Below are 25,887 nucleotides of genomic sequence, written 5' to 3'. Positions count from 1 at the left end.
TTGCAACACAATAATCTGTCTGGCAATGTCGATTTGTTTTGTGTCATTCTGGCGCATATAGCAACGATGCTGTAACACTTCATGCTTCATTCAGTTTACTCACGTTAACACCCGCTACTTGTATGCAAAATGCCAAAATCTTCTGTGCAGGCGTTGCCGAAAATATTGAGACTGTTTTTGACTGAACCATGCTCTGCCGTAGTCTTACTTGGACCAGCCAAAAGAGTACTACCCAAAGATATCACCGCATATTACGTAACGCAGCAGTGCTTTAGACGAGGTAGTCAATTCATTAATTAATTAATTATTGATACTGACACACCTGACTGCACATTTGTCTATTCTCATAACTCACATGAAATACACGTTTTAGAAATAAATAGTACATGTACATTTAACTTAGCCACATCTTTGAAACTAAAATATTCCATATCAAATGTCAAGTCTGTATATCGATGTCATATATGAGATTTCCCATGGGTATAATTAACGCCTATAACCATAACTATGGAAGGTGACAATATTAATATATTGAATAAATTTCCTATATCTTTGTACTGGTTCTACGATGCAACCGTTGCAAAAGTCGCAAAAACCAATGAGCCTCCTGCTAGTAACAACAAGGAACATGAAAAACTCTTTATCATACAGTATGTACTGACAAAAGCTTATTTTTTATTTTTTAAATTTATTATTATTATTTTTTATTTATTAATTAATTTATTTATTTATTTATTTATTTATTTTTGCCTGTGATAGAGTTAAGTCAGAGCAATCTGAGCTCCGTAACTTGAAAGCATCGCGAATTGCGAAGAGCAATAACATCTTTTATTTCGAGGCTATTACATGGGGCGAGTAAATCCGGAGTTATAGAGCAGAGATGCTTGCGCTCGGTCGCAATTCGCGGAGCCCTGGTGTAACTTCGACGGAAATTGCGAGTGACTGACGCAGAGTGCCACATTATGAAGACAATTCGATAAGTGATGGGCCTTGTCCTCACACTCATCAAGACAGCGTCTAATTCCCGTTTATCTGTGTCGTATACAAGTATAGTGTTAAAAACTCTTTCACTGGTACATGTGCATGTATTGGTATCTGAGACACTTGCATGAAGAGACACTTCTTACGAGTCGACATACTAATAAAACGCAAAAAAAATCCATGTCATTTTTTTAGTCAAATAGGATAATTATTCCATGTCACGAAGCAGAGATAGAATCATGCAGAGTGAAAGTGATCCCTGTACACTGTAGCTCATATCAGAGGGAACAAAGAAGTTTGCCCACAGATATTCGATATGGTACATCACGATAGGTTGATATATTGACATATGGAAAGGCTCGCTGAAAAACCTTAGTCGCATTGTTCTCTTGCAATGTGACTCGCACTGTCGTTTATTTTCGTTTATCCGAAAGCACATTCTGGGAATTTTCATCGCACAAACAGTTTGAAACTAACGATAATTTAGACAACTGATTAAATCTAAGGGCTACGATATCCCGAAAATCTTTGTTATATAATGTGAATGCTGTAAACGCTGCGTGCCTCAGCGATAGATGGTTGTAAACATGCTTATTGACTATAAGAGTCAACCAGACCAAATAACGCAAAGACTGCTCTTTTTTGTGGAAAACAATCTGTTAGAAAACACGGATATAATACCGAGTTCAAATCACGGTGACGAGGAGAATTTGCCAGCGAACAGAATAAACGGATTTTGACTTCAAGGATTTTGTCTTCAGTGATTTTGACTTCAGTATTTTTGACTTCAGTGATTTTAGAAGCATAATAAGGACTACCAGGGCGCAGTGGACACCTACACTCATATCGGGGCACCTTTTATGATTATGGAACCTCTTCTACAGGGCTGAAAAGAAACTTAAAAGCGGAAAACCAAGTCACAATAATATAAAAAGAGTGTGACATCATTGAAATCTAGCAGCAATCAGAGGAATATCAAAAATAAGAATAAAAGCGCTCATGGTGGGGTATTGGGCACCAGCAGTAACTGAAATTCAGTTCAGAAGTATTCCACATTTTCGTGAAGACTGAAAAGAACACCAACAGTTAAGACTTGCTCATTAAGCAATACAGGATATAAGACATTGACGCTGTTAATCCTGCAGGATTTGACATCAAACCCCTGTGAAGACATGTCATCTGTCATGTGATATGAAGTAATAAGACTCCCTAGTTACAGCAAAATTACTGATAACTCCCCATCATACTATATTGTGATGTCATAGCACAGGTCGAATAAGAATTATCAGGAAGGCCTTAGCGTTGAATATATGATATCGCTGCCCGAAAAAACAAGAGTTGAGGGTTGATATGCGGTAGAAACGACAGCGCAGGAGTCTTCGTCGGGTTGGCCATCGGCGGTGCGCCAAAGAACTTTTTTAATTGGGCTGTGTAACCTTCAGAAATCCACAAATGTTGAATAACTAACAAAACAGAAAACTCTATATCAAGGTGCCTTTGTTGGAAAAGTATCTTCAAAATCCGAAATTTCACGTCAGGTTGTTGCACATTAATAAGCGTCTACCGCTGCATTAACTCAATATAGCTGCATAGTTTGGTGGTGAGTCGAGCGTCCCCGTGACTGTGACAAGATGGGATACGAAACCCCTAGTCTCAATGTAACTGTAGGTCCGCCAGGAGTCCAACCAAACATGGACCTCTGGCAACTGATCCTCATGTCAGCCGTGTTCGGATTGTTCTTCAACTTGACTGCGATGGCCTTCAATTATATCAGGAGAAATGTCTACAGGGATCAGGTAGGAGAACGTGTTTGTTTTCTTTGGCGTATGTAAGTGTGTGCGTTTATTTGTATGGGGACCAATGCGCGTGCGCGCGCGCGTGTGTGTGTGGTCTTTTGCTTACACGCATGAGAGAGAGAGAGAGAGAGAGAGAGAGAGAGAGATTGGTGTGCAAACATTAAAGTTTAGATATAGTTGTTGAAATGACTGTAACTGGTCTTCGTGATTCCATCCTCATGTGCCTATTTAAAAGCATTATTCTTATTACCCAGCATAGGTAACATACAGTATATTCACAGTTTCATTATATATATATATATATATATATATATATATATATATATATATATATATATATATATATATATATATATATAATCACAACTAGGCGCTTTAAGTATTCCATAAACTTCTGAGGCAAAAAATATATAATTGAAACCCTTTTCTTTGTGGCAGGATAACCTGGATACGGTGTTCGACGCCGGAGGTCGCGTGTCTGTTGGGTTGACGGCCACCACCATTGTGTCCCAGTGGATTTGGGCAGCCACTCTGCTCCAGTCGTCAGCCGTGGCGGCAATGGTAAGTCGATAAATAATAATAGCAATACTGTAGTTTCAGAGGTGTTTATTAAAATTGAGATACATGCAGAGGACTGACCAAAGTATTGCTCCCTGATGCTTAAAGGTGAACAAAAGCTGGTTCTGTAAGGTTTTTCCATTAGCATTTTATTGAAAACAGGTTATGTCAAGTTAGTACCCTTACTACAGGTTTATAGACCAGTGATGTGCCCTTGTACAATGCATGTTATAGTGTCAGTATTAATATTCTGTTGGATATCTACGTGAATATGACGACCATTCTTCTGTGCACAGCATGCTAACGGTTCAGTAATCTTTTGGGGCAATGTTGAACCAGGCTGTGAAGAAACTATGGGTTAGAGCGTTTCTGGTAAAGGGGCAATCCTTTGTCACATGATTTCCAATCTCATTCGAGAGGTTTTTAATGGGGTTCGCGTCTGGTGACTGGAATGGCCATTCTGCCCTGTTGATGCCAAAAAGTTTAATTATTTTCACCAGTTTTGAATATATTGCAATGAAATTTGGGATAATTTAGGAAAACGAAACTTGAAACAAATGCTGAATCTCACGGATATTTCTTATGTGCAGCAGACAGGTTCCTGCGTCTGACAGTTTTGACACCTGCCAATGAATTTCTGATTTGATAATAATATTAAAACCGTTTAGCCTTCGCACTAGAAAATATTCAGGATTGCCAAATAATAAGGTATCAAAAATCTTTGCAAATTTTCAGCTTGTGAACTGTTTAAGTTATTTGAAATAAGTAACGTTTTTATTTTCGAGCCACTCGATACAATGACAGTACTAAGACCAAGAGGCGACCACTAAGGAGGTTCTAGTTTAAGTAAATGTGATAGATACAAAACGAGTTGGCGAGCTGTACGTGAAATATTACGAGTGGATTGGTGAACCGCAGGCGATACAATTTACGTGTAATTTTTTACTTCACGTGCAGCTTGGCGACGTGTGTTTTATTTGACCTAAACCTTGGCCGCTGGTTGAGTAACACGCTTCCCTTGCGATAATTACTCATACATGTTTATGGCCCACTCTATACCCGAGGCCAGTGGAGTGTTGAGAATAATTTCAAGCGAAAATTAACGCAGGAGAAATAATTGCCTGGAATACGCAAGAGGCATTTCTGTCAACATTAAGTGAAAAATGTAGTTCCTGTGAAGGGTATGCAGGGTCTTCTCGTGATCACTTTGCCCACGCCTTGGAAGACAGAGAACGAGGGTGAACCCATGTCTTCGACACCTCTTTAAAATGCCCTTGCAATCTCTTTTTAATACAATAAAAAAGAAGGATCATCTAAGATAGTTGAAGATCCCATAGACAAGTCTGCGTTCAGTGAGAATGTAGCAATAGGAATATGAGCATGAAAGCAAAATACGCATTGTGTTACTTAACAGGCACGGATTCGTTCTGCGAGTGACTGACCTGGCGTTGATTATTTAAGCCAGTAACTAGAAAACACGTCAATGTGTATTTAACGAGTTCGTGACTTAGTTGAACAGCTCTTGACTTAAGACCTACATGTATGTGCAAAGGAGAAGTGGTTTTTATCAAGTACTGTGCTAAGTAAAAAAATATTGCTTGCGGGAAAAACGTTATAGGCAAGGAAATATTTTGTGTACCGAATAAACGCTTAAACGGGAAGAATAGTTATTCGGGTTCCAACGACCATGCATAGTCCTGAATTATTTCATAGTCCTGAATTATTTCCATAGCGACTGCCTGTTCGAATATGTGTGAAAAATAATCTTTTGGCAGCAGTAGTTAGTTACCATTCACATTTAAGCAATTAAACACCTGTTTTTGCTCACATTTTATTTATTTCATGATGTTACTAAACTTATCCAAAGTGGTACTATTCTGGGCACTAGATTTTCAGTTCTGAGTACAGTAGTGACTAGTTAGAGTGACTGTTAATGCTGAACGTTTTTCGACTTCTTTTCAACGTCAGACGTTTATTTTTAAAGACAAAATACTGAAGAAATTTTAATTGCTAGTTGAATGTTTCATAATTGTTATACATTTATAAAAATATTTTTCTGTCTGTGCTTTTCGGGTTTGAAGAAGTACTGTCAGAAAACATAAATGAAATAACCCACTATAATGAAAGAACCCTAATTGTTGATAATAGAATAGCATAGAATTTTCTGCTCAAAATATCAACAGAGCCAATTCTTATCTAAATATGTTGATGAAAAATTCACTTTCTCTTTGCATACAGCTTTAAGCTCACGACCATTTGAATCTAAAATAACCGGCAACCCAAACTTCCTTCGCGCATTGACGTCACAACTAAACACAATCGGCATATCGTGAAAGGAGAATTAGGCTCTTTTTTCATAAAGCAGTGCAGGTTTCTGTATCGCACCAGTTGGAGTAGTCTGATAGCTTAATAGCCTTGTAACAGAGCTTCCCTAACGGCGAAAGTATACCTTTATTCAATGAAACATTGTAGTTACATTGTAATGGTTTGTGGGAGGAAGTAACACCACCCCACTCTCGTGGCCTTATCACATCGATGGTAGCACCAGTCAATATGGTGCCATACAGTTACTTGTACTGCTCAAATGTGAAAAGGGTGTGACACACCAACAGCTTGTTTCGCAAAATAACTTGAGTCGATGTGACGACAACACGTCACTGGACGTTTTTTGTTTTTATTTTAATATTTTCATTTCCCATTCCAGTATGGCATAAGCGGCCCCTACTGGTATGCGGCGGGCGCTACCATACAGATTCTACTATATGCGATGCTTTCCGTCCAGTTGAAGGTAAACATTATATTTCCACTAATAGACGCGCATGGCTTTGATAATTACCATGTCCGTCCCATGGGGCAATTCAGTTCGTTTGGCACCAGATGACAGTGTTGCGTGCAGTTTACATTTGTCAACACCACTTTGTGGAGAACCGCTGCCACTACTGTACATGTTGTTCTAGCGGCAAATGTCCCTCTTTATCGTTGTGAATTTAAATGACAAAATAAATAAATAAATAAATAAAAAGATGGACTTAAACGTGAAGAAAAAAAGATGAACATAATTTCCCATAAAGATGTTGGGTTACCATCAATCGCGCCTGTGCAAAGACAAAAGTCTTATGAAATCGAAAATATAACAATTTATGGTTCCCTGTATGTCACGTAAATTGCGTGTCTTCTGTCTTCTGTACACCGTCAGGCCAGAATCATGTGCAAGCGCAATGTTTACCTTAGATAAGCAGGCACTGAAGGCCGGATCGATTAATAGTAATAAAGTTGCGCTGAACCGCCTATAAATCCAATTTCCCGAAAATAGAATAGCAAACAAAAGCACTGTTGTTAAAGGGATAACAACTGTTCGCATGCGATTCGTATTCTACAATAAACACATTGTAAATAATTCATAGATGTATGATTAAATTCCATTTAACTACCAAAACAGCGATTGGCGCAATTATTCTGAAATCTGTGCTTGACATCAGACCAAGTGGACCTCGTCGATGGCTATACCTCGCAGTAATCTCTTAACAAACTATTACAAAAGCCCAAACTTTAAAAAAACATGGGCCAACTTTGAATGTCGAAATGGATCAATTAACCATTGGCAAGTTAAGAAAAAGCGTCGTGTACCCCAGGAAAGTCCCTTTTTCAACAAAACAAACAGTTTTTATCCCTTTTCTGGCTGTCACTCAAATAAGATGTTAATCAACATTTCGCATTTTATTCAAACAAAGGTACGTGCGCCAGGAGCGAAGACATTTCTTCAAGTGATAAGGGCACGTTTTGACAAGAAGACCCACATTGTTTACTGTATGTTCGCCCTCACCACAAACGTCATCGTTACTGCTATGTTGATGTTGGGTAAGTATTAGTACGGTAATGGCACGATCATCTCAATGGGCAAATCTTTGCAAATATTCAGATACATACTGTTTTTTGTTTTCAGTTTTGTTGCTATCGCTTCATGAAAATGTTCTAATTTTAAGGAAGTGTGCCTAAAAGTACAGTTAAATTTGTAAAATTCAGAATTTTCCCCATTACTGTAATACTCTATGTTCAGCGACTGAACGGGACAGACGTCTGAATTTCTTAATTGCCATCGATTTTCGCTTGCGACAAAAGCCTTTTTCTCAACCCACGATAAAACATGGCTCATGATAAAAAAATAGCAGTCCAATTAATGAATAATAATAAAGACATCACTAATGTTTCAAAGCAATACTTGCTTTATTTACACGTAAGTGGACAACCATTCATGGATTTATTTTGCACTGATATTCTACTCTGAAACCGGCCCTGATGGTTCCCTTGAAAATGCATGCAAGTTTAATCACTTGCCTATTTTTTTTTACTATAGGTGGCGTTGCAGTCCTGAAGAGCCTTGTCCATGATCTCAGCACAGAAATGGCCACGCTGTTGCTGACGGCTGTCATAGGGTCATACACAATGATTGGGGGTCTGGGGGCCACATTCTATGTGTCTTATTTCAATACGGGCATTATATTCATCACGATGTTATCCTTTATAATGAAAGTGTACGTGGACCAAGACAACGAACAAAATCCACTAGGTATAGTTACATAAATATATATATATATATAATGCAAAACAAGATCATTTTAATGGATTGTGATTTGATTATTAAAACAAGTATAGCTATATGGTATCTATTTTATATTATTTGGAAATATGGATTTGCATGTCCATCTTTTCACTAATTATCAGAGTTTGTTAAAATTTACTTTAATATATAAGACGGAATAAAGGTACGATTGCAATTCGACATGGTGTCATTTGAATGTCTGTTGTTTTATTAAGTGATCGATAAATGCTATTTTTATATTCTTCATTGTATCGCAATATTTAAAAGCACGAATTGAGAGATTAAGAATTAATCTTTTGATTATATTCAAAAACATGTTTTGAGTGTTCTTTATTTTCTAGGTTCAGTAGAAAAAGTGTACCATTATCTGAACAGAAGTATGGGGCCTGCAGAAAATGAAGATTTCAGTTTTTTAACGTTTCGCTCCTATTCTGGTCTCACATTTGGAATAATTAACATTGTTGGTATGTTAACAAAGTACTTGCATTGCACTTCTTGTTTGTGATTTCCAAAATGAGCAATATTGAAGAAATAAAATGAATATACTAGTTTACTGTTTACTCATGATGAAATATGTGAACTGCATACTGTAGACTCATTGCGTTTCGGATACTGTTTTGTTAGTGAGTCAGTTAAGTTGAACAAAGTTGGTAATGCTGAAACAATATTCAAGTCCATTCAGATATGCAATATTTAAACTAAATCATGCTTACGGCATATGGAATACTTTCAGGAAACTTCGGCACCGTTTTCGTCGACCAATCATATTGGCAGAGCAGTGTTGCTGCTAGACCAAAACAAGGCGTATGGGGATTCCTTCTTGGGGGACTCACTTGGTTCTCAGTGCCGTTCTCATTTGCTACAACAATGGGTTTAGCATTCATAGCGCTGGTTGAAAAAGAAGGCTCTGAGTTGCTGTCTTCTTCTCATATTAAAGCAGGTATTGCTGTCTCTGATCTGAAGTCAGATACACTGGTTCTTACAAAATTCGGTTTCAATTACGGTGGTGTGTATAGATATTGGATCATTTTGCTTAGTGGACAAATAGAATAGAATAAAATAGAATAGAATAGAATAGAATGCAAGCCAGTGCGACTTAAGTTACAATTTTTTATTATCTTGTTTATTGGACAAACGAATAGAATAGAATGCAAGTCAGTGAGACTTAAGTTACCTCCGTAATGTGTACTTATCATGGGTACTTATCATGAATAAGATCTGTAATACTTCCTGTCTTGTTTTCAGGTTTGGTACCACCCCTGGTTGCTCAAAAGGTGATGGGGTCAACTGGGGAGACAATGGTAATCGTCATGATTATGATGGCTATCATTTCCACTGGATCAGCTGAGGTTATGGCCGTGACGTCAATACTGGTGTATGATATCTACCAAGTCTATATTAAGGTATGTGATGGTTCCAATATTTTATATTGGTACATTGTATACAACATATAACCAATATAATTCAAAAGTATATGACCGGTATACAAGGCAATGACAAACCAAATCTATATCAAAGTTTATGTGATGATCTCTAGATTCCTTTTGGTTTACACGATGCACCTAAACTTTATCAAGGCATATGCTGAGTTTTATATGCCATACAGGTGTATAAGAAAGACCTACTCTACTTGTATATCTAGGTGTGTGATACTGGTTTGTACAATTCAATATATATATATGTATGAGGTGTATATATTTAGAAAACTTATATCGTTTTGGTAATTGGATTTGCCCACCTCGTGATTTATTAAGGACATGCCAATAATAACTTGGTATAATAACAGTCTACGAGTAATTGCTAGTACATGTAACACGTCTAAAAGACTTGATAAATCATTTTAAATATTGCAACAAGCGTGTTACATGTGAATATGATGTGTTCCAGCCTTTCAGGGCGGTGTTGGACGCCAACTCATGCATACTATGTGGACGAGCACGTGGTCGACTAGCTCATAAACAGGACACGTGCAACTGCGAGAGCATCACTCACTGCGCAGACTGCGAAGAAGATAATGCGTGAGTATCCCGTCGTCCAGGGATTATATAGCAAAATGATATCTTTCTTGGAAGTTTTTACAGTGTCCTTCAAACACCAGAGAATTTCCAGAATTGCAATCTAAAACCAGTTTTTCATTTATAAGCTTCTTACTTTACGGCACTCTTGTGTAGGGAATGGAGAAGAAAAAATTTCACTCGTTTCGATAGAAACAGAAATTTAAAACTCTAAAACGGGTTTGTAAATTTATTTTTCAACAATTTTGGATATGATATAACCTAAGGTTTTTTTTAACGTCCAGAAATTATTTTCATTTTGGTTGCATATGTTTATTTATTTTGCTATATGTAGGTCTAGCGCTCATTTCGTGAGGGGTCCCTCTCACAAAGAAACTTAAGACTGATAATCTGGCAATATGGATTTAAAAAATGAAATACGGGATAAAATCATATACCTACACGTATCAGTATCACATTAAATTAACATGTTGATGATGCAAGTAATCATGAGAATCATGATTGGGAAAGGGCTAAAGTTTTCTGTTGCTTTTGGACCCCATACCCATCCCATTTTCTTCTTTGAACTTGAACCACGTCCTTAAATTTACCCTTGACGTTGATGAGGCCATTTGCTGTGCCCTCCTTTTAAACTTCACCATGACCTTTTGGTTTCTTTGTTACAGAAACCGGGAGTCTTGTAAACGGGCCTTGAAGCCGGATTTCAAATGTCGTATCCACGGGAATTTTAAGAAGTACCACGAATATCTAGGTCGTTTGAAGAACTGGTGCATTACGTGGACAACTGTAGCAATCATCCCCCTCACGATGTTCTTGGATGCTTTAGAGGTGGGAGTACTCTTTGGTATTTATAAAGTACGAGTAAATACAGTAGGGGATTATGTCTCAGGCAAAAGGGTCAGGAAGTACACATGTAGAAATTGGATTGCACGTCTGACCACGCGTCCTTTATGCGTAGCTATCAGCATGTCGTAATCCGAAATCAAAATTTTTAAAAAATTTGATCAAATATATAACCAGAATATTTACTCATTCATTGTTATCCTTTACACATAGGTCAGCCTGAATTGGGTGTATCTCTTTATGGGCATTCTGATAGGCTCAGCAGTACTGCCGATAATTCTGGCGATGTTTTGGGAGCGTCTGACGTCAAAAGGAATGTTTTTCGGTGCCTTATCGGGAACGTGCCTTGGGACAGGAAGTTGGCTAATAGTGGCAGCAACATATGGCGGTGGTCTTCAGGATTTTCGCGAAAGTACAGGTGAGGACATGAATATTACACTATCGATAGTGGACAATAGGTATTTACCATGGCCAGTACATGTAGATGGTGAACATTGCGCCAGCACTGGGTTCATAATGTCTTTCTCCTATCGCACGCACACACACACGCGAGCACATGTAGCGCACGCACACACAAAACAGGGCATATGAAACAGAGAATGAGCTGTATTAATATCGTTATATACAATATCAGGATGTGCTTGCTTTTTGGTTACTCAAAGAATGGTTATTTTGTTTTCGTAGTTTTATGGACGGCATGAGTCTAGAGCCAATGCCTTGTTACCAATTTCAATATTGATTTAATATATATCTTATTCTATCTATCTATCTATCTATCTATCAATCATTAATATATATATATATATATATATATATATATATATATATATATATATATATATATATATATATAGAGAGAGAGAGAGAGAGAGAGAGAGAGAGAGAGAGATTTCTCATTCGTTTCGTTTCTCCCCGCATAGGAAAAGAATTCAGCATGTTGACTGGAAACTTGGTGTCTTTATTGACCGGGGCATTTGTGACGGTCATTGTTAGCGTGATAGGGAGCAAACAGCAAAGCGATGCGTCCAAAAAAGAAACCTGGGAAAACACTCGGGATATCGACAATCCCTTGAAGCCGTGGGCTGAGACTTACGTCAGGTAGTGTGATATGAGGGAAAACCCCTCGGGCTGTTGTTTAAACTGTTTTAGCAAGTGACAATCAAAGCAGACATTAAGAGAATGAGATTGAGAGTCAATTGCTGCTACATGACATTTGGTGGCATTGATGAGTTCTTTTCTATTTAGTCTGTGCTGACCTGTGTTGAACTGTGTTTATAACGGCGACGCATTGGCCGGAAGTGCATTTTGGTGTTTTTTTTTTTTTTTTTTTTGCCGGAACAGTGCCTCTCAAAATTTCACTTTAGAACTTTATTGATAATTTGTCTTCACTTTAGAACCACGAATACGAGTCTGTGTTTCGCCATTCAGTATTAAACACAGTTATGTTTTGTTGTCATTTTCAGAGAACTCGGAATGCAAGGTGCCCACCGTATAGACAACAGGCCATCCCTGGAAGACGTTACCAAGACCTTCACTTTGGCAAAGAAACTATCAATATGGGGCTCTGTGACCCTTTCCGTAGTGTTTATCCTGATATGGCCAGCAATCATGGCTACCCTGGGCAGTTTAGATCTACATCTTTTTCGACTATGGGTAAGTGTGCGCATGTCAGTTTTCTCTAGGTATGATATAGGCTAGAGGAGCTAAGATATGTCAAATAGGGGCTTGGCCTTTTATGGATTTATTTTTATTAATTTATGTAGTCTTATGTACATGTAGCCTTTGTAAAATACTATATGGCTTATTGAAGCTTTTTGCAGGTAAGAATACATAAAACTTGTTTTTGGCGTCATGTTGTGTTTTTTTCTCCCTGTCTCCCGCGTTTTCGTTTTTCTTGAAAACTAGTTGGTTGTTGACATGAGTGAGTTCTGGACGGCGACAGGCCCCTCATAACACACGGATATGGCTATGCAATAATATATCAGAGTACATCATTTCTCATATTGTATTTTATTTGCTAGATGTAGTATATATCACTTGAAGAGAAAGGGACTGGAAAAAAAAAAGAAATTAAATCTGATATAAACAATTGTCTCGAGCTACTGTAATTGCGTGCATGTGCACGTTTGAAACAAGTGCGTTCATCCCTCTTTTCTTGCTGCACTTTGTAAACCAAGTGTTATTAACTGAGTGTAAAATCATATTTCTGTCATATGCCATATGTTTAAAGATATTGTTTTGGGCGGGAGATTTTGTGTGTTGTACATGTACAGTGTAAATGTACAAATCATGGTGTGGGACAGTGAATAACTCACAACATTTTATAAACCAAGTGTACATTGTATAATCATACTTGGATTGTTGCCTTTCAGTTCTTATATGTTGAATAAAACTGGTTTTATATTTACTTTTAAGAATGGTGTAAACTGAAATTTGTTTCTTTCGACAGGTCATCACTTCTATGGTGTGGGCCTTCTGCGCAGGCGCATTTATCCTCATTATGCCATTGGTCAACGAGATTTACGAGATCAGAAAGACGGTCCATTCCAACAAGAGGGTCAACGTCACAAGGTCAAGCAAGGAGAGGCGTAACACAGATTGGCAGCCGCCATCGAATGATTTCACCAAAGCGGGTTGTAGTATTGAGCTGGGCGGGGAAGAGGAAGAGGTGGGCGTGGATGCATCGTATTCCGACTGTAGTGCATCGGCGGTATTCTAGACAGCTGGGCCAATGTCTCCAGGGCCCAAAACAGAAGAAGGACCTGGTTTTAATTTAGTTGCGGAGTCACGCTGAAGAAGACTGCGTGGCCTTTTAATTTAGCGCCACCGTGATGTTGTTAAAAAGGTTAAAAGATAGTGCACCCGATTGTTTTCTAAATGGTTAATGCGTAAAATTTTGGTATGTTCAAAGCACATCGTGACTTTTATCGTTGCCTTTGACCAAAGACTGGAGGAAGGCTGAGGCGGTGGTGTTTCAAGGGGTGGGGTTGATTTTATATATATATATATATATATATATATATATATATATATATATGTATATATATATTCTTTTCTCACGGTCCAGACAACGGCCAGGTAGATGATAATATTTAATAAGTCATTTCTTTACACAGCCTAGTTGGTACAATGTACTTTACGACAGTTCGAAGGGCCGCCCATTTGATAAAGAGATGGCGTACACGGTACATTTAGCGTCAGTACCGACCATGAGGGTCCCATTGGGGGGGGGGGGGGGAGTGGTCACAGTTCACGGGAAATAAAAAAAGTCCGTCCTCCATATAATTATAATGATGGTTAGGGTTAGTCTGACGTAAGTGGGTCAAAATCTAGGGCGAGGCTCACCTGTACAAATGAATGGGATACGGACTCGCTGTCATATTGACATCTGTCAAACTGGGATAAAGTCCACAGTACTGCTGCTAATGATTTCATGCATCCGATCGAAATATTTTATATTACTAGTACCCTGGTCAGCACTGCGGTCGTTTGTCGTACATATTTGTGTGTGTGTGTGTGTAACCGTAGTTGGTCACAAATGGACGCAGTACAAAAAATATACATATTGTAGGAAGGAAAAACGCAAAAGCCATGGAGGATCGAGAGAGAGAGAGAGAGAGAGAGAGAGAGAGAGAGAGAGACGGTATTACGTAATGGACATTTACGCAAAGTGTGTGTATATATACATATTTTTTTCCCAAAAACTAGAGGAGACATTCTCCGATGAAGGGATCTTGTGATATATTAATTGATACATCTGAACTTTTTTTTGCCATTCGGACAAACTGTTCTTAGATGAATTTATTGTGCTTGGTTGTACAGCATTATTGATTGCATATTGTCTGTTTTTTAATCAATATCCTGTTGTAATGTACCCATTTAAATACTATGTTTAATTTACATGTTATGTTAATAAAGGATATCGTTACCTTAACTACTGTATCAATTTGCTTAATATCATTGTACTTACGTTGCACAACATATCGCCAATATTCCATCAAATATTCAGTATGGGGATCTTTATTTACCCTGCATATTGAAGTGCAAATGTTTCGAAGTTTTCAGCAGATATGTTAGAGGGTCCCATTGGGGGAGGGGAGGGGGTGATCAACGTACCCAGGAAATAAAATCATCAATTCACAAATCACAGTAAAAAATACTTTATTCATATCTCACTGATAATGCGCGTCGAAAACCCTGAAAATCACAAATCACCGGGTATAATGACTTCGTTTCTCGAAGGGCGGAGACTAAAAAGCCGCATTCACGTGTCACCGAATGGGGTGCTTTACGGATTGCACTAAATGAAATGAACCTTTCACGCATCTCGTGAAATAAATGTGGGTTTCACGGTTAAGGAAAATACCAAACAAGACCCTCCCATGTGTATGATAGAATAGGTGAAAAGAAAAATCCTCAAAAACGTAGTGGTCATGAAGGGAATCCTGATCCTGTCTTAATTCTATTATTACCTTTTATACACTTTTCGACACTTTTACCCTTTAAAAAATGCCCAAATTTAAAGAAAAATATTCTTCAAAACTAGGGAAGGTGGCGTTCTTTGCACGTTTGTAGGTGACAATCGGAAATAGGATGTTTAAGTAAAAATTAACGTTAAAGTTATAATTAAATGAGATTTTCATTAGAAAAAAAAAATATGTATATATATATATATTTTTTTTTTTTTTCAAATTTTGGGGTGGGGAGAGACACGACATGCTTCTCGTAATTTTTGTTGATAGATGTCTCGTGTGCCTTAACCTAAGGTCTTTCCACTAACAATTTTTTTTGAATTGTCCCAATTACTCTCCTCTGAACGATCTTGGAAGTTCAGCCCCCCTCGACAGTTGCGTTAGAGAAGACATTACGAAACATTACCTCCATTGGTAATATTTGGAAAGATTAAATTTGAAAGAGTTCATTTAAACTCTGCAGTACTGCAGTAGGTCTCTCTTGCACACCTAAAAAGTAACAATAATAAAACAACACCATATCAAATAGTCTGTATAACGCTTTTACTGGAATTCAACGCTAGATGGTGCTACACCAGATATGCAAGATAGCCCCTCAAACAAAAATCGCGTGTCTCACCCGACACATTCTTTGCTTTCACGTTTCGTAAAATGTAAATAAGAAATCACATCACATCTTACACATTCTGATTATATACAAAATTGTGAGAGCAAGTTTCCTCCAACCAACACAATCTTGCTATCACATCTAACGCAATCAAAATATCAAAATCACAGTTCTAGCAAAAATAAACTTGAATTTATCCCCCCTACAATTAGCACCTATAGACACTGGAGACATTTTTAAACTTTTGGAAAGAAAAGAAGTAACATCACAATCACTGAATGGCAAATAAATTATCACAAATTTTGGAATTAAAATAATTTTCCTTCAATTCAGTAGCCTCAGCAAAATTATAGATAAAAAGTGAGTTTGTATAAAAAGAGTTACAGTGGTGTTTTGTACAACTTACAAGAGGAAAAATCAAATTAAGGGTATCATTTATATTTTCAAGCAGTTGTTTCGGAGGGCAACATAAATATGCTGCTCAACAAATGCTTTAAAAAATAAGGTCACATTTTGAGGAGAAGGAAATAAAAAATCACAAACAAGTAGAGAAAAAAAAAAAAAAAAAAAAAAATAGTTACTGCATTTATGAAAAGACATGGACACCACCACCTGTACTTGTTCAACAACCAATGACCACTTTGGAAAAGTGATGCCAGCATCTTACTCACAGGAACACTCAAAGAACTTAAAACATTATTTGCAGCATATCTGCCACTGAAATGGCAGAATATAACAAAACAGAGTGACAAAAACAAAAAATGACACTTGGAGACATACAAAAGAACTCTATGGCATTTGGAGTTACATGTAGCTGCTTTTAAATATGATAATTTTTGTAAATTGTAACCAAATGAAATGGTTATATTTCTTCTCAAAACATTTTTTTGAAAGTTAAAATCTGAAAGTATTAATCAAATGTGGATTATACCTTCAGTAGATATATCAAGACATAATTGTAATGATAATATTTACCAGTAACTCTCTGCCTATTAGCTTATGGATTTAGATACTTCAGTAAATAGAGCAGGGTATCCTAAATTCTGCTGCCAAAACAACCACCCTCCCCTCCCCACCCCACCGTTTTCTATAGCACTAACAAAAAACCCAATCTACCTTTAAACTTCAAGTTCCATCTAAAAGGGATAAAATCCTCCACAAGAAGGAAAAACATCCCATCCCTGATATAATATATGATATAATATAATGAGATTTTTCTCTAAAAAAGTTTGTGTGTGCATGCGTGTGTGTGTTTGTGTATGCATGTACACGCAATATTTATATATAACATTTTGGACTGCCAGTTCATTCACAAATCTTAATATTCAATATTGATGGCCTTTGATTTAAAGTTTATAATTATTTTCTGAAAAACAAATAATCATTTTCACCAGTATACGTATACTAATGCATAACTAGCAATAAATATTTCAATTTTTTCTGGTATGATTTACAACATATACATAGAGACAGATATTTCAAATGCCATAATACTGGCAACCCTGAATGTGACTCCTTAGGGAATCCTCCTGGTAGACACAATATACACAACTCCTTTTTTACATTTAACAAGAAGTTAATATGGTGAAACCCCACTGGTGTCAAAGATATGAGTTATCGTTTGGGTATTCCACCACGCCCTCTTCCTCGCCCCCTCATTGGAAGTTTGGACTTTCCTTTATTTACTCCCCCTGAAACAAAATAATAATAAAAAAAATGTTCAAAGAATGAAAAAGAAGGTTTTTAATTGAATCTTGTGTTAGGATAACAGACGAGTGGGAAAAAATAACTTTTTTTTTGAAGAAAGTTTCATTTTGGTGGGAAAGTTTCAGATAGGAAACCTTTGAGACTATGTAGTGTTCAGATCTTGTGAGAAATTACAATACACCTTCTATCAGGGCAAGAACATGAGATATTTGATGTCGACAGGCAGATCAAAGACATCAAGAAAGGAGCAAGAACCATTATTTCTTCCATGGAATTTTTAACAAAAATATTTCTCTTTGCCAACTCATGCTCATCAGTCCCAAAGCCACAAAAAAAAAAAAAAAAAAAAAAACAAAAACAAAAACAAAAAAAAAAAAAACAATCATCTCAAAGCCGTAGTATTTACCTGCTTGTTTCCCTGCCTTATTCAAAGCCTGCAGCCTCCTGGGGTTGTGCTTGCAGCCGTCTTTTCCCATGAGATGGTTCTTCCAGCCCTCCTCTCCCTGGGGGATATTTTCATGACACAGGGGACAGTGACTCTGGTCAGCAACCGCAGCTGAAACATGACAGGAACCGTGTTCATTAAATTGACAAACTTAAACATTTAGTAGGTTTAAAAATAAAAATGATTGAGATTGGAATGCAGGGTTACACAATTTAGCCTCAATGGGTTGTATGGGTTATAAATTACTGATGTGATAAGATCTTTATCTCCGACATGACGAGGAGCATGAAAAAGTCATTTTTCACTCATCTTAATTATGCCTCTGTTTTCAAAAGTTGCCAGTGTGTTCAATTAACAAATAAGACATTAGTTAAAGGTGATAATATTCATAATGATGGCACAATGCAAAATAGAGAAGTTTCTAAGAAAACAGGAAAATGTGATACAATGTGAACAATGAAAAATTAGTTCCAGGTGATAATCCTCTTAATGATGGCACAATGCATAATATAGAAGTTTCTAAGAAAACAGGAAAATGTGATACGTGCAAAATACATGGCAGTTACTAGGACTTCATACTGCGTAATAAAGTTAAGATTAATGATGAGAACAAAATTTGTAGTTCAAGTCAATTAAACACAGTGTTATGATAATTAGAAAAGGTGATTTCCTGTGAACTAATCCATGACTGAAAACTATGCAATCTAGGTTTCCAAGAATACAAGGCAACAAAATAATGAGACACTTGCCACAATCAAGCCCTTCATTAATGTATGAGAAAATTAAATGAATTGGCATGACTAAAAAAAAAAAAAAAAAAAAAAAAAATCAGAAGTTTTACAACTGTATTAAAAGGGTAAATGCCATGACAAATATGCTGTAAAGTTCAAAACAAATTCAACAACATGGCATGCCTGAGTGATATATTATTCGAATTCCTAAACAACAAAGTGAACATGTTCATAATTAAAATGTTTTTGAAATTATAAAGTGTTATTAATTACACTGCATTTTCAGCTGTAGAAGACTTCATAAAAAACTAACCAATTGTTAAATTGCAAAATACATGACGTACCAAGAAACAGCACTAAGGGCACATTCCCATAGATTTTAGATCGATCTATCCCCGTGGGGAGTCTCACTAGATTACTGTCAGATAATCCGGCTTAAATGACCGTCCCGCCTACTACAAGTTGTAAGGGGTAATTAACTTCCGTGCCTGCTCTGCTGACAGCTATTTAGCGTTAACCCCCCAGGGAGTTAGGTCGATCTAGTTGGATCGATCTAATCTCTGGGAATGGGGTCTTAGATGCCACAATAGCCAACTTGAAAAACTTACCGTTACAAGTTTTGTCTTTGACGTGTTGATCAAATTCTGTATTTGGAATGGCCTCAGTACATCTGGGGCACTTGGAGAAATTGCCCTTAGCCTCACACTCTGATATTTGGTGTTCTGTAAAACTGGCAATTTCAACAACCTATAATAAATAATTAGATAATAAATAAATAACGAAAAGAACAACAATAATTTTACATAAAAAATAATCAAAGGATTCTGAGTTATTGGCGGTTACAAAGTGATGTTTAGGGCATCTGAATAGGTTCTTAAGCAGTCTCTCTTGTTCTCCATCCTTTGTTACCCTGGTATAGGTCAGTCAATTGGTTGTGGGGGTGTGATGGTTATAAACATCAAAGAAGTGCAGACTACCTCCAGCTTATGAACCACCAGCACTGAAGGAAGTGGGAAGAAAACAAAATGTACCTGTTTGCAGTCAGTGCAACGTTTTAACATGGGACAGCTCTTCCAGTAGTGGACATCTAAGCCTTCCTCAGTGAAAGCTTCATCTTTCTCTCCACAAAATATACAAGTCCTAAAAACAAAACAAAACAAAAACAAGTGATATAACATGTATGGCAATTAAGACAATAACTTGATCTAATCTATGTGGAAAATGATGTGAAAATGATTGTATTATATATATATATATATATATATATATATATATATATATATATATATATATATATATATAGCAATTACATTATTGTGGAGGTTTTCCTTGTGGAAGAGAACTACAACGAAGACTACTTTTCCATTTTGCTGTTATCATGTGAACTCAACAGGAAAGTTCTAATTTTATATATATATGACTTTAAAAAATACAATATCTCAAAAATTCATTATTTTCCCGATTGAAAAGACTGAGTTATGAATGTATTTAAAATTTTTCAAACAACTTTCTCTTTCTAATATCTCATTTATTTTCATGAACAAGTGCTTTTTGAGGAGAAACAAAGTTACCTTTTGAAAACCCGAGAATCAACATTTAAAGTATTACAATCAAGAACATTCATTTGTGGACGGAAATGCATTAGTTCATTTTGCTCAAATTTAATGAGTTATTTTCAATATTGGTCTGACGTATGTTATAAACTTTTAACCTAGTGCCTCTGTTAAAATGCCAGGGCTATGCCCACTCAGCATAAAGTATTAAGTATTACAATCAAGATTTTAAGTATTACAATCAACATTTTAAGTATTACAATCAACATTTTAAGTATTACAATCAAGATTTTAAGTATTACAATCAACATTTTAAGTATTACAATCAAGATTTTAAGTATTACAATCAACATTTTAAGTATTACAATCAAGATTTTAAGTATTACAATCAAGATTTTAAGTATTACAATCAACATTTTAAGTATTACAATCAAGATTTTAAGTATTACAATCAACATTTTAAGTATTACAATCAAGATTTTAAGTATTACAATCAACATTTTAAGTATTACAATCAAGATTTTAAGTATTACAATCAACATTTTAAGTATTACAATCAAGATTTTAAGTATTACAATCAAGATTTTAAGTATTACAATCAACATTTTAAGTATTACAATCAACATTTTAAGTATTACAATCAACATTTTAAGTATTACAATCAACATTTTAAGTATTACAATCAACATTTTAAGTATTACAATCAAGAACATTCATTTGAGGAAATGCATTAATTCATTTTGTTCAAATTTAATGAGTTATGATAATTTTCCACAGTGGTCTGATGTATGTTATAAACTTTTAACCAAGTGTCTATGTTAAAATCCCAGGGCTCTGCTCTCTCTCAGCATAAATGGAAATTCACACCAAGCTTTTACCAGGAATATGTCTATTTTAACAAAATTTCATTGGTGAGTTTTAGAAAGTATTTAAATTTATGCAGTATTTGGTTTGGGTGTGCAACTGTAGAGGCTAAAAAACAACTAGAAAAAATTTTTTGAAACGGCAGGTAATGTTATTGGAAAGGCCCTTACCCCCATTCATTCCATTTATCTCAATAGGGTTAAAAATAAAACAGCTTCCATCATGACTTGATACCACTCATCCAGCTCATACCCTATTCATATTTTTTTCCCATTAACTCTAGGCTTTTAGTTTTTAAGGGTATATATTAAAGATCGATATGAAATCCATTTTAGAGGCAAAAGTTTGTCAGCTTTGGAACATTCTCATATTAGATATGGATGGAATTTCACTCACACTAGAACAAAAAAAAAAAAAAAAAAAAAAAAAAACTGGGAAATACTTGTTTTTGTTATTTTGTTATATTTAAGTCTGACGTATAGTGTATGACGTAAACTTCAAAAAGAGACATTTAAAACTCAAAAACAAGAATTACAGAAACGTCCTTTTTCCCTTTTTGATATTGGTTACGTAAGGTCTGACGTACATAAGGTGTGCCTTATATTCACATATTTGTAAATTCACACATTGGGTTTAGCAAAATCTTATTTGTTTCATTGTTTCCTATCACACATACACATTTAAAAAATAACAATGAAACTTTTTCCAAGAATTAAGCTAGTGTAGTGTTCCTTTTTAACATACCAGGTATCGGCCCTCTCATCAGTATATATGTTAATTCACATACCAATTAACTCCAAATTTACTACTTCACACATTGCATTAAGCAGAAACTGTTTTTTTCTCAATCATTTTGTAGCACACTTACACATTTGCAAAATAACAATTAAACTTCAAAAAAAAAAAAAAAAAAAAAAAAAAATTCATTCAAATTTTTATTTCTTTTGGTAATGACCCTTCTCCAATCCCTTTCCCATACTATATTCCTTTCATCTAGAGAATCCAAACTTTTTAAGACTACAGCTTAACTGCAACTACTATTGGTAACTATTGCCCCATTCATAATAGGTGATGGGGTACTTGATCTGCCAACTAAATATGGCCATCCAAAAGTTCAAAAGCGATGCTGCTGATTTCTGATGGTCTCCCTGTTTCCACACTCGCCATCGCTGCAGGGGCCTAGTAATCAAACCTTGGAGCAGAGGTTTAATCCGTTTAATGGGCCTTGTGGAGTCCGGGAGACCATCAGGAATCAGCAGCATCGCTTTTGTACTTTGGACGGCCATATTTAGTTGGCGGATCAGTAAGTACTCGGATCAGTAAGTACTCGGATCAGTAAGTACTCGGATCAGTAAGTACTCGGATCAGTAAGAACTCGGATCAGTAAGTACTCGGATCAGTAAGTACTCGGATCATCCATTCTGAACAGGGTCTATTACTCACTTATCAATCTGGAAGAGTGTTGAAGTGTCATCCTCTTCGGGTGGCGGTTTGACTTTGGGCTTGGCATGTGGCGCCCCCTTTGGCTTCTTTTTGTCATCCTTGGGAACAACACTGATATGTATATTGATGTCTCCGCCAAGCTTGTTAGGCAGCTGTGCCCCCCGTGTTAGTAGAGAATCGAAGAAGCAGCATGCACCATGCAGACAGAGGAAAATTGAACAAAAGAGAAACAAGACCAAACACAGTGTTAGAAAAGACACTCTAGTGACAAGAAAATTAGATAATTAGTAAATATAATAAATCTGATTGAATGAATTAATATGCCACTGAATGCATGTATACAAATGAATAAAAAAAGTCAAGAATAAATAAATGTTAAGTATCATATCTGAGATCAATATTAATTTACAAAGGAATAGTAGGAAATAAAAGGAATTCAGTAATGCACACACGCACGCACGCACACATGTATGTTAGAAAATTATTAGTAATTTATCGTATTTATATCTTTAACATACTCTTAATGAACATATTACTATTTTAAGAACTCATGAAATTAAATCTACTAGAATTTTTTTAAACACTGTCTGAATAAACTATTATTATAATCATAATTATTATTGTTATTACATACCTTCACATTGGTTCCACCCTTCCCAGTGTCTTCAGCAGGCTAAAATTAGAAAAAAAATCAAGTCGTCAACAAAGAGATAATAAGTTTTCTTGCAATGTAATCTAGGAAATATAATTAATCTCTGCTATTTACTTATGCACTTAGTCTCCTTTCCCATACCTAGATTGATCTAACGGGATTGTTCCATCTCCCAGGAGGATTCTTGCTAATTACTCTCAGCTTAAGCGGCTTAGATGTCTGGCATGTATACTGGAGCTGCTAAGCGATTGTTAATTACCCCCAGTAGGCGTGCCACTTAAGCTGAAAGCAATTTAGCGAGAATCCCCAGGTGAATGGACTGATCCCCCTGGATTGATCTAGGTATGGAGACAGGGTCTTATTTTAGTGTGCATAGGACGGCTTGCCAAATCTCGCTAAACTCAGAGCATAAGAACCCTCAGTACCTGTGCAATGTTTTAAATAGATATTAAGGATGAAGATGACCAAGACATGGAGTTAGGCGGGGGGGGGCAGAGAGATTTTAGTATTGATCACAAAAAAAAAATACTAAATACGAAAATATTTTAATCCTTATAAGCTCAACAATATATATATATATATATATACATATATATATATATATATATATATATATATATATATATATAAATGCACAAAAAAACATTTACATGCACAAAATTTGTAACAGCTTTTAACCATCATCCCCTGAAAAAAAAAATAAAGTTTTCCCATCACCCTTTTCCCAAACTCCACAGGGGCCTCCTACAGCTAATGACACGTGAAATATTCATGGTTTACCCTCAAAAGGTGGTAACTATAAAGATCATCATACCAAGCCCTACTGAATGACAAAGTGTAATTAAACCAAGTCCGTAAATTTCCTGAGAGTGATGTCTCCTCTGCACATTACTAGAAAGATGGGTCACTTTCTTAATGGCTTAATGAGTATTTCCTGCAATATCAGGAAGCCTGTGTCAAGAACAAGCAGAGCACCAGTTCATAAATTTAACATCACAGGGCTGCAAATGGATGTTCCCACACCTTCCTAGCTGTTTGCATTACTATATAATTTCTTGCCTGTGAGTCAGTTCCTTGAAATATGTTTTACCGGTGAAATATAACTGTAACAGAGTTAGCAAGAATTTTTCTCTTAATTCTTTTATCAATGAAAGCACACCTTGGGAGGCAAGCTCCTGGTGGCGTGTCTCTCACATAATAATCTCTCTAATGAGACCTACACTGAGAAATGCGACACTTCTGACAGACTGGTTAGATATATGGCACTAGGTGACAGGGACGACAAATGTGACGGCCAGTGACAACAGTGGCAGCTGGAGAGGTCAAAAAAGTAAACAGGAAAACAACAAATCCCGTTTACCACTTCTTGTTCAATGTACATTACTCTCCAACTTGGAACAGGTGACAACAAGAAAGAGGTCTCCCTCCTGTTTTAAATGAATATCATATAATACAAAACATATCATAATACTCAAAATACTCACTTACACAGTCTTACACCAAGAAAATGTGCTATGTGCACTAACATCTTAGGTTGGAAAATATATTTTGACTATGCTTTTTGTTAAGAGTAACCTGTGTGTTTTAATCAGATATCTTATCAAGGTAATAACACCCCCGAAACTGCTTTTCCCTGTGAATGCCTTTTTGAGTATATGCAATATTGGATTTATACAGCTACAGGTACAGGATTATAGAGAAGCTTATGAAACAAATCATGCCATGAAGAAGTCACCTTGAGGTTTAAAAGAACTCACTGGACATGAATGCAATTAAAAAAAAAAAAAGCTAAGTAATGGCCTGGCTACAAATTGAACAGTGTATATGAGCTATGGGAAGATCCTGTTGAGGTTACTTGTTAACTAATTTTGTCTATGAAGCATATTTGCAGTATAAACATGTCTAATTTGTTTACTTGCTACAACAATTACATGTAAAACAACTACTACAATTACAATCACTACAGGCTACTGCTACAGCTAGGCCACTACATGTACTACTATAGCGTACTTCTCATAATATTCTAATTATAACTTGTTACTAATTAACCTCTTAATAAATTCCCCTTCCTCATACTTCTGTTACTTAATAATACACCTCAAACTATTCTTTTTTTTTTATTGAATGACACATAATATTGTAAATAATTGTGGCATTTCACTCTACTCATCAATTTACCTTTTGCTGAGAAATGGGATTGCAAAGAATTTCCACGACAAAAGAAATGTAAATAAGCTTCACATAAACAGGACCTAATAAAAATCCCAAATCTTTCAGATCTTTCTCAGTTCCAAAAATAACCCTGGCCAAGGATAAATAAAATATCCTCAATCACACCACAACTCTTAATAACCCACTATGACATTAAATGACATTACCAAAACTACCTTATTAGGATAAAACTCCACCTCCAACTGACAGTGACCACTTCCTTAGAACAGCCCCTTTGTCCAAATATGGTCACAGCCCCTCCCCCACAGCCTGTGGAATCATACAATTTCATGGTCTATTTATAGCTGTCAACACAACCATGTCCCAGACGAATGACCCATTTAATGCAACAATCAGGTGAAAAGATATTAATCATGACCACGCACCTTTTAAGGTTCAGAGTAAGGAA

The 25,887-nt window shown here is 36.2% G+C and overlaps 2 protein-coding genes across 7 annotated transcripts in view; one reads left to right on the top strand and one right to left on the bottom strand.

The window, feature by feature from the left end:
* The first annotated feature begins 1,517 nt into the window (after nt 1-1,517).
* LOC106175429 (uncharacterized) lies at nt 1,518-13,774 on the top strand. The gene is made up of 14 exons (XM_013557420.2): nt 1,518-2,777; nt 3,216-3,338; nt 6,040-6,123; nt 7,067-7,193; nt 7,690-7,902; nt 8,277-8,399; nt 8,669-8,875; nt 9,181-9,338; nt 9,823-9,953; nt 10,616-10,778; nt 11,007-11,211; nt 11,714-11,891; nt 12,257-12,446; nt 13,243-13,774. The coding sequence occupies exons 1-14, from the start codon at nt 2,613-2,615 to the stop codon at nt 13,510-13,512; spliced, it is 2,337 nt and encodes a 778-aa protein (XP_013412874.1). The 5' UTR covers nt 1,518-2,612; the 3' UTR covers nt 13,513-13,774.
* A 2,017-nt stretch (nt 13,775-15,791) lies between these two features.
* The window catches only part of LOC106175431 (centrosomal protein of 104 kDa), a 65,214-nt gene continuing 55,118 nt past the window's right edge, over nt 15,792-25,887 (bottom strand). For 2 of the 6 annotated variants that reach the window (XM_086996401.1, XM_013557426.2), the window contains 6 exons: nt 23,250-23,288; nt 22,616-22,767; nt 19,787-19,895; nt 19,364-19,502; nt 17,986-18,135; nt 15,792-17,563 (listed from right to left, as the gene is read on the bottom strand). In XM_086996401.1, the coding sequence (XP_086852527.1) occupies nt 17,487-17,563; nt 17,986-18,135; nt 19,364-19,502; nt 19,787-19,895; nt 22,616-22,767; nt 23,250-23,288 (666 nt within the window). In that variant the 3' untranslated portion in view covers nt 15,792-17,486. Of the gene's footprint in view, nt 17,564-17,985; nt 18,136-19,363; nt 19,503-19,786; nt 19,896-22,613; nt 22,768-23,249; nt 23,289-25,887 lie in introns of those variants that run through there. The other 4 variants (XM_086996402.1, XM_013557429.2, XR_015331252.1 and 1 more) reach the window with 3 other exon arrangements.

Source organism: Lingula anatina, chromosome 9, assembly GCF_051362555.1.
Source record: "Lingula anatina isolate TDL-2025a chromosome 9, LinAna3.0, whole genome shotgun sequence".
Lineage (NCBI taxonomy): Eukaryota > Metazoa > Brachiopoda > Lingulata > Lingulida > Lingulidae > Lingula > Lingula anatina.
This window is presented reverse-complemented; position numbering and strand designations above follow the sequence as displayed.